Source organism: Ovis canadensis, chromosome 21, assembly GCF_042477335.2.
Source record: "Ovis canadensis isolate MfBH-ARS-UI-01 breed Bighorn chromosome 21, ARS-UI_OviCan_v2, whole genome shotgun sequence".
Taxonomy (NCBI): domain Eukaryota; kingdom Metazoa; phylum Chordata; class Mammalia; order Artiodactyla; family Bovidae; genus Ovis; species Ovis canadensis.
In genome coordinates, this window is record NC_091265.1 from 65,949,294 (window position 1) to 65,961,569 (window position 12,276).

At 69.4% G+C, this 12,276-nt stretch overlaps 2 protein-coding genes across 3 annotated transcripts; both read right to left on the reverse strand.

The window, feature by feature from the left end:
* Positions 1-758: 758 nt before the first annotated feature.
* Positions 759-2,463, reverse strand: TNNI2 (troponin I2, fast skeletal type). Its single transcript, XM_069565382.2, has 7 exons — positions 2,441-2,463; positions 2,262-2,268; positions 1,710-1,751; positions 1,492-1,620; positions 1,260-1,349; positions 982-1,158; positions 759-873 (listed from the first exon to the last, which is right to left on the reverse strand). Exons 1-7 carry the CDS (start codon positions 2,446-2,448, stop codon positions 778-780), a joined length of 549 nt encoding a protein of 182 aa, XP_069421483.2. The 5' UTR covers positions 2,449-2,463; the 3' UTR covers positions 759-777.
* Positions 2,464-4,432: 1,969 nt separating this feature from the next.
* SYT8 (synaptotagmin 8) lies at positions 4,433-9,370 on the reverse strand. Of its 2 annotated transcripts, XM_069565795.1 has the most exons (10): positions 9,283-9,370; positions 8,106-8,170; positions 6,537-6,646; positions 6,270-6,436; positions 5,800-5,898; positions 5,508-5,675; positions 5,276-5,443; positions 5,084-5,189; positions 4,857-4,990; positions 4,433-4,754 (listed from the first exon to the last, which is right to left on the reverse strand). In XM_069565795.1, exons 3-10 carry the CDS (start codon positions 6,628-6,630, stop codon positions 4,521-4,523), a joined length of 1,170 nt encoding a protein of 389 aa, XP_069421896.1. In that variant the 5' UTR covers positions 6,631-6,646; positions 8,106-8,170; positions 9,283-9,370; the 3' UTR covers positions 4,433-4,520. The 2 variants fall into 2 exon arrangements, with proteins under 2 accessions (XP_069421896.1, XP_069421894.1); XM_069565793.1 differs by lacking the exons at positions 8,106-8,170; positions 9,283-9,370 and having other exon boundaries at positions 6,537-6,918.
* Between the last annotated feature and the right edge of the window lie 2,906 nt (positions 9,371-12,276).

A 12,276-nucleotide genomic window follows, 5' to 3' on the forward strand; every position in this document is an offset into this window, starting at 1 on the left:
GGGCAGGATGGACAGCCGCTCCATCACGGTGGCAGCCTGGCCTCCCCACCAGAGATCTGAGCGTGGGGCCTTCGCGGACCGCACCATCATCCCTCAGAAGGAGGCTGAAGGCGGCCTTGCTGTGACAGTCCCATCTGGGCCTGCCAGGGACATTGTGTCCTGATGTGGGGGGTGGCAGGGCCGGGGCGGGCAGGAAGGAAGGCAGGCCTCCCGCTGGGCCCAGAGAGGGGCTGCCTTATTCCGTCACCAGTCTCGGGGGGAGACAGACCCCAGCCCCTCGAGGCCCCCAGGAGTCTGGTCCACGACCGCCCCCCAAGCCCCTCCGGGGGGCCTGGGGTCTGGGGAGGGGCAGCTGGGGAGAACGGGCTGCCTGTGCGGGGAGGGAGGCCGCCCCAGGCCCCTGCGTGTACCGGTGCCTCAAGGACAGTGTTTCTGGCCCGGAGGGGGCCTCTGTGACGCCAGCGACAACAGACGCGCGCCCATCTCCGGGTGTCGCTCGGCAACGCCTGGCCACCCCAGCGGGTGGGCGAGGAGGAGAGCTTCCGGCCTGGAGACCACCCGCCCGGACAGCCGGGACCCTCAAAGCCCGCGTGTGGCTCCCCCACGCCAAGCCCAGGCACAGTCTCGGGGCCTTCCCAGGGCGGCCTGTGGATAGGGCGGCGCCGGACCAGGGCAGGGAGGAGCAGGCGTGGGGATTGGAATCCTTTATTGACAGGCGCCAAGTCAGCCTCAGGGCCCCCAGTGACGGGGCGCCGGGCGGCGGCCGGGGTGAGGGGCCTAGGACTCGGTCTCGAACATCTTCTTGCGGCCCTCCATGCCTGACTTCTCCTCAATGTTCTTCCTCCAGTCGCCCACATCGCGCAGGTCGCGCTCCTGCAGGTGGGACAGGGCTCAGGCCGGCGCCGCCTCCCCGCCGCCCGGCGTCCGGCCCCCCGCAGGCGGGCCCCGAGGCTGAGGCCCCCGCCGCCGGGGGCGGCCTACCTTCTCGGTGTCCTCCTTCTTGACCTGCTTGAGGTTGGCCCGCAGGTCCATGCACACCTTGTGCTTGGAGCCCAGCAGCGCCTTCAGCATGGCGTCGGCCGACATGCGCACGCGTCGCAGCGGGGGCCGCTTGAACTTGCCCCTCAGGTCGAACAGCTTCTGGTTCATGTCCTCCAGCTGCAGGGTGGGCAGCGAGGCTGGGCGGGCGGGCGTCGGGGACTGGGCCCCGCCGTCAGGGCAGCCCGCGCCCCGGCCCACGCGCCTCCCCCGCCACTCACCTCCTTGGTGCTCTTCTGCATCCTCACCTCCATGTCATACTTCTCCTCCTCGGCCGCGTCGATCTTGGCGTGCAGCTGCCTGCAGAGCTCCTGGCGGCGGAGGTCACGGGTGGGCGAGCGGGCGACCCCACGGCTGGCCTCCACCCACCCTGACCACCCCGCTCGTCCTCCCGACCCGGGGGTGGACGGGCCAGGCCAGGAACAGGGCCCACGATGCGGGGGCCCTGGGTACCTGCACTTCAGACATGGAGCCGGGCAGGTGCAATGGCGGGCAGTGTTCCGACAGGTAGTTCTGCTTCTCCGCCTCCCGGCGGCCCTCCTCCTTCTCCAGCTCAGTGGCCGCAATCTGCAGCATGACGCTCTGGGGGGTGGGGTGGGGGCAGCGGGCAGTGAGGGCGCGGCTGGCCAGGCTGCTGAGCCCCCGGGCCGCCCTCCCCGGCCCTCACTTACCTTCAGGTGCTGCCTGCGGGCCGTGATGGCCCTGTTGCGTTTCTGCAGGGCAGGGGAGAGGAGGTGCTGTCAGGGCTGGACGGTGGGGCGTCCTGGCACCCCGCACCCTTCCCTGCCCACTCGGCCAGCCCTGCATCCTGCCCAAGGCACGGCGGGGCCTGGGCCTGGTGGGGAACACGGGGCCGCGTGGGGACCCTTTGCCGGGGCGGCCCTTCTGGTGGGGAGGCCTGGGGTCTAGAGAAGAGACTTCGGACAGGGAAGGCGGGAGGAGGGCAGGGGAGACCCTCGGGCCCCGAGGTGGGGGCGGGGTGCAGCCAAGAGAAAGAAGAAGTGACTCCCCAGTGACCAGGCCGCAGCCCACTTCCCCCCGGCCCGTGGGAGGGGCCAACGGGAAGGCCACTTCCTCTGTTTCTCAGCGTCTTGGAGGGTGGGGTGCGGCAGTTTCACCCACAGGGTGAGTCAGTCTCCCTGGGCCTTGGAGCTCCAGCTTCAGGCCTGTCCTGACTTGGGGGTCCCATCCCCTCAGTGTTTCACCCCCAAGCTGGTACTCACCTCCTCACTGTCCCAGGAGGGCGGGCGGGGGGTAGGGGAGAGAGAAGAGAGGTTAGGGCCGTGGGGCTGCGTGATGGGGCAGGCGGGTGCGTGAGGTGGTCAGGTGGGAACACGCAGAGACCCCCACCCAGCACTGGGGGGCGGGGGCCCCAGGGACAGCAGGCTGGGGGTGCACTTACTCCCCCATCGTGCGATCCTGAGCTGATAGCCTGTGGGAGAGAAAGGTGAGGGGTCAGGACCCCTGCCCGGTGGGGCCAGGCGAACACTAGCCCACCCCCCGCCCCCACCTCCTTCAGGGCCACGTCTTGGAATTCCCCAGGGCGGGGAGGGAGCAGTAAGAGGAGACAGGGTGCCCGAAATGTCCCCGCGGGCCTGGAGTTGCTGCAGCTGTCCCCACGGGAGGGAGGGTCTGGCCAGCGCAGGTGGCCGCCTGAGCCGCCCGTTATTTTTAGCCCTGCTCCTTCGGCTTCTGGCCCAAGTGCACAGAAGACGCCGCCCCCCGGTAGGGCCTGGGGTCCCTCACGCCTCGAAGCCCCCTCTTCCCAAGGCTCAGAGCCGAGGCCTGGCTGCCGCCGTGCTGTCCGGGACCCCATGCCATGCCAGCCCCCTCCGGAGGCGTCTCCCTGCAGCCCTCTGCTCTGCAGAAGCCCTCGGACCCCGGACCCCCACCCTCGCCCTGGAGAAGTCCCTCTGCGAGCGCGCTCCAGACGCGCCCGTGCTGGCCTCGGCGGGCCGGGCCGGCCTCACCTCGCGTCTGGGCAGCGGCGCTGGGACCGAGGTCAGGCCGGCAGTGGCGAGTCGGGCTGGTGGGTCCGGGGGAGGGCTATAAATGGCCTCCCCCGGGCTGGGCCCCCGCTCAGAAAGGGCATGGAGTCCTCCTCAGACCAATGGGGGCACAGGGACCTCCCCACCTGCCCAGCCGCCTGGCCTGGCCCCGCCGCCGCCACTGCCATCCAGGCCAAGAAGTCTTGGGAGGGGGTGCTGAGGCTGGGTTGGTCTATTTAGGGCGAGGTGACGACTTCGAGTCGCCTCCCTCGTATCTTGCAAGGAGCCCGAGGACAGTGTGACGGCCTCAGCCGCCACGGTGCCAGCTCAGGGGTCAGCCGAGGGGTCACTCCTGCCCAGCCCTGTCTGCCCAGAGGCAGGGTCCACTCTGGGTCGCCCTCGGCTTTCCCAGGCCTCTGGGCCCCCCAGGAAACAGCAGCCCACTCACACTCTGCTGCCCACAGTCCCCTCTAGCCCAGTGGACAGCTTGGGCATGAGCTGCTCAAGTGCTCCCTGCCTCAGGCTGGCCTGGGGCAAGGCCGGACCCCAGATACAGCCTCTGCGGCCTGCAGCAGCACCAGAGGCTCTGGGCTGAGGGTGGAGGGACTGCCCTCCAGGGGTGGGATCCCATCTTCTTCTCAGAGCTGGACGGGAGGTCCCAGATGGACGTGCAGCCTTGCCCGACCACCCTGCCCGTGGGCTGGCTCCCCGCACAGCTCAGAACACATCCTTCAAACTCAGGATTTCGGCACCACCCGCCTGGGAACCTCTCCCTGACCCGAGGGGGCCCAGGGCCCGCCTGGCTGCTCAGGCAGGCCCAGCACACTGCCCTCCTCACCCCAGCCCCGGGCCTGCGGCCCCCCACCCTGGCCCCCGCCCAGCAGAGGCATCCGGACGACCATGACTTGGCATCCTCTGAGCTGGGGCTTCTCGGCCATGGGGAGGGCCAGGGAGAGCTGAAGCCGTCCAGATGTGTGGGGGTTAGAGTTGCTTTCTGGGCCAGGCTGAGCCCCCAAAGGCCCCAGGGTGGCTTCTGCAGGCATCTACTGCCCCCTGCTGCGCGTGCAGGGGAGGCCCCGCCCCACCATCCAGTCAGTTTCAGGGCTTTGTGGGGGACTGGGGTGGCCCCAGGAATTGGAGTTCCCTCCACCCACTGTCACCACCCTCCCAAACACCTCGCTCTTGCCCCGTGTGTCCCCAGGGGCCCGTCTCTAGCTCTCTAGTCACAGATGGGGGCCCCTTCTCCCGGATCATCCCCAGCGGGCCTGGAGGGGCCCCTTTGCCCTCACTCAGGGGTCAGGCCCAAGTCAGAGGCCTGGATGAGCCACGAGAGGAGACCCTCTCCCTGTCCATGGGAGGGGCCGTGGCGGTGTCAGGAGCCCCTGACCCTGCCGCGCCTGCAGAGCTCAGGAAAGACGCATGGTGGAGGGGAGGCGTTAATTGCCGCGGGCCCTGGGGCAATGCGCACGGGGAGGCCCAGGCCCAGGGCTGCCCTCAGAAGCCAGGCAAGGGCAGACGCAGGCGGGACTGCAAGGCCAGGGCCTGGTCCACCTCCCTGGCTGGCTGCAGGCGGTGCCACTGGGCGACGGGCCGCCGGGCCTGGGCCAGCATATCCGCCCAGTGCTGGAGAGGCTGCCCAGAGGCCCGGGCGCCCAGCAGCACCTTGCCGACAGGCTCGGCCCGCAGCTGTGGGCCCTGGGCCCGGACGGCCAGCACCAGATCCACGCTCTGGGTAGAAGCAGGCAGAGGTGTAGGAGGAGGGGGAGAGAGACAGCGGTCAGTTTGGCCCTGAGTGAGGTTATCTCCTGCCCCCTCCTCCAGGCAGCCCACCTGGATCTGGCTGAAGGGCACGAGGAAGGTGAAGGCCTCGTTGAAGTAAGGGGTGGCCGTGCCCTTCCTGGCCGACGTCTTTCTCCTTTTCCACTTCCTCTGGTTCAGCATGAGCTGGATCTTCACGTAGGGGTCTGGGAGAGCGAAAGGGGTCAGAGGGCCTCCCAGGTCTGAGGGCTGAGCCCTGGGTTCCTCTGTCCACATGGCGAGGTGGGTCCAGCTCTCACCTGCCAGCGCAGGGCTCAGGCCTCGGGCCTCCAGCACGACCACAGTCAGCCGGCCCGAGCCGGGCACGTAGCGGAGCGAGAAGCAGAGCTCCTCCGTCTGCTCAGGCTGTGGGGGGCACGAGAGGGCCTCAGCTGCCCCCCCCAGCACGCGGAGCCAGGTGGGGGGCGGGAGCCCGGGGCGGGCGGGCTCACCTCAGCCGCAGCGGGCGGGCCCAGTGGGCGCCAGAGCTCCAGCGCGTGCTGCAGGTCCACGGAGCCCAGCGGCAGGCTGAGCGTGCCCAGCGGTCGGTGCTGGGAGAGGCGCCTGTGGTCCAGGAGCAGCACACGCAGGGTGGTCCTGGGCAGCTCCACAGGCGGCACCTGCGGGAGGGGTGTGAGCCACCTGGCCGCCCCACCCAGCCCCCCGGGCCCAGCCCTGACTCACGTGGAAGGAGCAGGTCTCCTCGAACGCGGGGCACAGCGTGCCACGATGCACCTTCGTCTCGTGCACGCGCCCGGCGTCCGGGGACAGGCTCAGGCGGGCGTAGGGGTCCGCCGTGCCGCCCGGGGCCCCGGGCCTCAGGTCCGCGGCCTGCTTGAGGCCCACCCGGACCTAGCAGCCAGGAGGCTGTTTCAGCAAGGGGCCCTCCGCGGTCAGCCCTGCGCCACCCAGCACTGGGCACCCGCCCTCACTCATCACCCTCCAAAATCCCACACATCCTCTGGGACCCCCTCACCTCCTGGCTTCCAGAGTCATACTCCAGGGACAGCTGCAGGCGCCCCCACTGCTGGGCCCCCCCAGGTCCAGATGCCACGTTACCCAACTCCGGCTGCACCTGGGTGGCGTCGCGAGAATGCGGACCACTGTGTGGGCACCCTGTGCCCGTCAGATCCCCCGCCCCGCAGGCAGTGGGTCCACAGCGGAGCAGATGTCCAGGCCACTAGAAGGCCACGCTCCGCTCGGCCCTGCGGGACTGGCCACGACACCCCCAAATCCGCCTCTCAGGCCACTGCCTTACCCCGGAACCTCTGCAGCTCCTGGTGGCCCGAGCCCCTGCTCACCTTGGTTCGTCGCCTCCCCTGTGGGGAAGGCCCCCGCCTCTGCCCTGGGCAGACCAGACCACCCTGGGGGCAGAGCTGGCCCCCAAGCCTGGCCCCCGAGCTGCCCCGGCCCTGGCCCACAGGAAGTCAGGTGCCCGCCTCTCACCAGGTGGGTAGTGGTGGTGAGCTCGGTGGTGCCCGGGACCACAGCCTGCTTGTCTCTGGGCCTCTTCCTGCGGCGCCCACGGCGGCAGCAGCGGACGGTGCAGAGCAGGCAGGAAGCAAGGAGGATGCCCGCTACCACGGCGGCGGCCACGAGTGCCCAGCGGAGCCCTGGGGTGGCGCAGAGATGGCCTGAGAAGCCACTGCAGACAGCGACCGCCGCCCACCCCCTGAGCCATCTGCACTCTCCCCCATGGGCCCACAGACTCACAGGGGATGGGGGTGGTGAGGTCCGGTGTGAGCCCAGGAGCGGCTGTGGTGCCCGCTGGGGTGCGGGCACTGTGGGTGTCTGGAGGGTGCCCCATCTCCTGGCCCCGCTGCCTTGGAGCAAACGGCCCAGGCAGCCAGGTCACTCATGAGGGTGACCCCTGGGGACCTTTCCCACCATTCCATCTGCCCAGCAGCAGCCAGCTCGGTCTGCCCAGGCAAGGAGGCCGCCTGGGGTGGCCAGGGCAAGTGTTCCGAGTGGCGCCACGTGGAGGGAGGTGCGGGCCCAGCCTCCTGGCCACCACCCCCTCCCAGCCCTGCCAAGCAGGCCCGGCCTGGGCAGCCCAGCCCTGCCCCCACCGGCCTCCCGAGAGCCTCCCACTGCCTTCCTCCAGGAAGCCCCTTCCCACCTGGCCACTCTTCCTGGGCCCCAGCCCCCTTGAGCCCACCACGGTTTGCTAGTGACACGGCTGGGGCGTGTTTAATTGTCGGTCACCAGCCCCAGAGCAACTGGGGGGCTTGGGGTGGCAGCTCTGGGGGGCCGGGGCTCTGCTAGGGTCACGGGGTGCAGGAGGGGTGGGAGTGGGGTCACACCCTCGGGGTCGGCAGGGGTCATCAGAGCATGTCCAGGCCAAAGGAGGTGCCGCGAGGGGCACGGCGAGGTGGGGGCAGGCAGAGCAGTGTGCAGCTGGGCGCGGCCGGTATTCCTGCCCGCCTACCTGCCCCCCACCCTTCAGCAGCTCTGCTCCTGGGGGGACGGAGGGCCGGGCCAGTGCTGCCCACCGTTCAGGAGGAGCACGCCCACAGAGACCCCCGCAGGGACCCCCACAGCCCTCACACTGAGACCTCAGGCCATGGGGGTCTCCCCGCAACAGCTTGTCCTGGGCTCCCCTCCTCGTGGGGGCACCGGTGGCCTGGCCATAGGACCCGGCCCAGCCCCAGCCCCCCAGGAACAGGCAGGCGTCAGAGCTGGACACCCCACTACTGTGCTTCCCACCCACCCTGCTGCAAAGTGCGGGGAGCGTCGGAAGAGGGCCCCGCCGAGATCTAAGTCTCAGCGGCCCCTGCCAGCACTGGCCCAACCTGTTGAAGGAGGGGCCACAGTCAAAGCGGGGTGTCCTGGCCGCGGGGGTCCTGCCGCACAGACTGGCTGTCTCCCCTTCCCCCCGACTGCGCCTGTCTCGTCCCCGCTGTCCAACCGCAGCGGGCAGGGCCCAGCCCCAGGGAGCCACCCACACGAGGAGGGGGCGCCAGGCAGGCCGGGGCTCAGAGTGGAAGCCGGGCTTGCTCTAACTCCCGCCGCTGCCAGCTTGGAGAGCTAAGGCTTGGAGCAAGGGGCCGCGCGAGTCCTCTGTGAGCCCCACAGTTGTGCAGCCGCTGGCAAGGCCCTGGCCGTGGGGTGTGGGGCGCTCGGGGTGCTCACAGGCCCGGGCGGCCCCTCTGACCACTCCTGTGCTGGCTGGAGGGGTGCTCCGGGTGGGCCGGCCAGAGCCGCGGGCCCGCAGGCCCCTGGAGCAGCCCTGTGGTGGACGCGGGGTCCCAGCTCCGACGTGGGGCTGAAAGCCGCCTTTACCTGCCGAAATGTCGGAGCCCAGGGGCGTCCTGGGGTTGAGACAGCTTCCTTCGCTGCTCTCATGGCTGGGAACACGGGGTCGGTGATCACTGTCAGCCCAGAATCCCCGTCTGTGTGTGGGGGGGTTGCTTGTGCGAGCCTGTGTGCGAGCGCGCATCCTCGTGAGTGTGCGCGCGTGCGCCCTCCCCGCCCCCCACTTGGCTGGTGTCCTCCTCCTGTTTGACCGGAGAGCCGTGGACCTCGAACCGTCGGGGTCTGGTGAAGGGGGAGCCCCAGAGCCGCAAGAGGGGCCTGAGAGCGGGTCCGCGAGGCCTGGGCAGGCGCGGGGTCCCGCTGGACTGCCCGGTTCCCGCGGTGGTCAGGGTTCCGGCCTGCGCGCGGCCACCAGGTGGCGCTGTCTGCTCCGCCGGCCGGGCTGGGCCGCCCGCCTGCGTCCAGGCCCGGGTCGCGGGGTGCGCTCGCGGGGGGCCCCAGGAGGGCAGGTGGCCCAGGGGCGGCCCCACGGGCCCTGCTCAGCCCTCCCTGCCCCCGCGCCGGCCTCCGGATGCCCTCCCTGCCTGGGCAGTGCCTCCCCGACCAGCCGCTCAGGAGACAGGAAGTTCCTCCTGGAGGGTGCCTTCCGTGGCCCTGCTGCGGAAAACCTCCCGGGTGCTGAGGCCGCTTCTCCCAGGAAGCGGGGGCTGGTGTCTCCCGGAGTCTCAGCCCCCACCACCTCCTCCGCCGTCCCTCCAGGCCGCCCTGCTCTCTCGCTCTGGGCAGGGCGGCATCCTCTCCCCCACCTCCCGGCACAAGCCGGTTCGCTGCCTCAGCTGCCAAGCTCCCCTCCTGCTTCGTGACCTCCCCACCACCGCCCCCTCCCCGTCCTGCTTGGCCTTGGAGACCTGAGTGAGCCCCCCTCCTCCAGGAAGCCCTGCTCACTCCGGGCCCTGGGACCCGCAGGAGTGACGCTGGGCTCCACGCTGTGTCTCCATGCCAGCTCTCCCTGGGGGAGGGCCTCCCTGTCAACCTGGGGCTTGGCACCCACCAAAGCTGCAGTGACTGACCCCTCCACCTTTGGTCTAACTGGGATGCTTGATTCTTCCTGGAAACAATGTTCCCGTGGGCCTCCTTCCAGAAGAACAGGATTCCCCCGGACGTCGGGGGGCAGCAGGCCCGCCCGGCCACCACACTCTCTCACCTGACGCCCATCCGCCTGGCCTCCCCCTCGGCCCTGGGCACTGGAAGACGGTGCCCGAGTGCGCAGCTTTGCTCAGCCTCCAGTGACTGGAAACTCTGCTTGGGGTGGGGCGGGGGGTGGCGGGGTGTGGGAGGCAGGGCTTCGGGGAGCCCCACCTCGGGCCAGGAAACTCCCCTGGGAGGAGGGCCCCTCCCAGGACCCCACCCGCAGGGCTCCCCTGGGGCATCGCGGTTCCTCCCAAAAGCCCTGCTGGGCGCAGTGCTGGCCCTCTGGGGCTTGACCTTCAGGTGAGGCAGTGGAGAGACCGGGCTGCACGCGGTTTGTGGAAGGTCTACACTGGGGGAGATGTTCTGAGTCAGGAGGATGCCTGGGTTTGGAGGCAAGTGACTTTCTGGGTCCGCTGGAGCCGAACCCGGGGGCACTTGGCGCCCAGCAAAGTGAGCAGGGCCAGGCGCCCTCCCTGGCGACTGCCCGGGCCTGTCGGCCCTTCCGTTGCTGGCTTCCGGAGCCCAGGGAGCCTTCTGGAGGCCACTCTATCCGAGCCTTTGGCCCTGGCTGTGGAGGCAGCAGGTAGAAGTCCTGCTCCACACTACCCTCCGTGCCTCCTGCTTCAGAGGGCCCAGCAGGGCAGGTCACCGGAGCTCCACTCTGCTCTGGCCAGTTTATCTGGTCCAGTCACTCCAGGTCCGGTCCCTCCCTGGGTCCAGCTCCGACAGGCCCACCCAGGTCAGGGTGTCTCCCAACCCATTACCAACCCACGGCCGGATGTGGGGCTGGTTAATGCTTAGCCAGCCCGCAGGGCTTGTTGGGCAGGACTTCCGGGACCCTGGGCCCAAGTGCCAAGGCTGCTCTGGGGACAACACAGACGGGATGCGTGCGCATGCGTGGGCACACGTGTGTCCTGGCTGGTCACGTGTGGCTCTGGGGGCACGTGGCGCTTGGGAATGTGCAGGTCTCTCTGGGCACGTGCTCCCCCGTGTAAGGCCTGGGTCCCTCTGCCTGTCCCACCCGGGGATGCGGGCTCGGAAGGAGCAGCGAAAGAGCTCTGGGGCCCAGAGGAGGCCTGCTGGAGCTCCTGTGCGGCAGGGGGCGAGGCGCGTGGGTGGGCGTGATGGGGGCGCGGGGTGCAGGGCCCGCCTGCAGTGTTTGCCCCGCGAGGGGCTCTTCTGGCCCAACTGTATAGGGCCTTTGTGCTTTTCCCAGGATCTGGGCGCCTCCACGGCCAGACGGGCGTCTGAGGTTCCAGGGCAGGAAGGGGAAAACCAAACAGAGCTGGCAGCCCCAGGCCAGCCCCGAGGCCCCGAGACGGCGGCTTGGCAGCCAAGAGCCACATGGAGACCCTGGCGGGGCTCCTGGACGGGATGCTTCCTTTGAGGTTGCCGGGGGAATGTTTGAGGTTGGAACTCATGGCAGTCGCCGGCTTGGGGGAGCCGGGAGCTGCTGGCAAGGAACCATGAGACGTGCCGGGACAGCACGCGTGCACCCCACCCTCGCCGACCCGCGCAGGGTGGGCACTCAGCTCACCACAGGCCTCCGTGGGCTGGGGTACCCGGTGCCCATCCTCTGGGTCCCAGCCTGGGGGTGCCCTGGTGGTCCTCGACTCGGGCTAACGGCGCCTTCTCCGTCTGGACGCCTGCACCCCATCATCTGAGTGTGAGGGCCTGTACGTGTCACGCAGGCACCCGAGGAGTCTGCTTCCCCCGCTGAGGGTCTGCACTGCGGAGCTGGTTCCTTGAGCTCCTCTCTAGCAGCGGGTCTGCCTGCTGACTCTGAGCCTGGGTCTCCCTGGGATGCAAGCCCTGCCTCCTGGGGCATCTGGGTGAACTACACCCCGGCCACCCGGAGACAGAGGCTGCGTGTGCCCGGCGTCAGCTGCACGTGCTGCGAGGGCTGCTCACCAGCACCCGTGTCAGAGCACAGGGGTTCTCTGTGACCCGGGCATCGGCTCCCTCCCCGCCTCGGCTGCGTCTCCCACGGGCCTCTGGGACCCGTGGTTCCTCTGCAGCTTCTGGGACCCCATTCCCATTCCCTTGGGGGATCTGTTCATCGGGGGACCCCCGCCGTCAGAGCACCTTTTCCTCACTCCTGGGGACTCCTGGAGACACACTGAGCTTCTGTGCTTCCGGGCAGCCTCTCCTCTCACACCCAAGGTGCCAGGGGGCTCTCTGTGGTCGCCTGGTTCCTGGAAAGCCTGTACGCATTAGTTGGCCCCCTGGGCGCCTGACACGTCTCTCATTGGCCTGAGTGCCAGGTCAAGCCCCGCGGCCCTGCTCCTGTGGTCTGGATGCCCTGCGCCCCATCACAGCCCCCACCCGTGCGTGCCCCCTCGTGCTTGACCCCACTCTGCGCTACTCATTCCCATGCTGGGTGGCTGCTCTCCGCATGGCCAGGTGTCCGGGGCTGTACCTGCGCTTCCCAAGAGCTGGACGCCATCCGAGAGACGTGTCAGGGTCCTACCCTTTAGTCTGGGTGTCTGGGTCCTCTACCCCAGTGGTTGGAGTGTCTGGGTCCTCTACCCCATTCGTGGAGTGTCTGAGGCCCCCTGTCCCACTCTGCTGTAGAGCTCAGCTGTCCAATCCACGTCCCCTTAAGACTGAGAGCCTGGGGGAACCACGGGGGCGAGTCCTTGCAGGCTCTGGTTTGGAGCCCTGGGGCCTCACCCCATTCCCTGGAGAACGAGGGTACATTTCTTGTCATCGGTCATCCTGACGGTATACACCAGGACACTGGGCACCTGGCCGCCCACCTGCTGGGCATCGGGCGACGTGGACACAGTCCTGGTGCACACCAGCCCCACGAGATGCTGCCTCCTGCTCCTCTGTCGGAGGTCTGGCTGCCCCGTCCCGGGGCCTCAGCTGGCGCAGCCGGCAGCCCAGCGCCTGAATTCAGCCGTGTGTCTCCACATGCCTGGGGGCTGAAACCTTCGCCTGCGTCTGCATCTGCTCACCTAGGCCGGCTGGCCTATTGACTCATCCAGATAGATCAGGCCAGGCC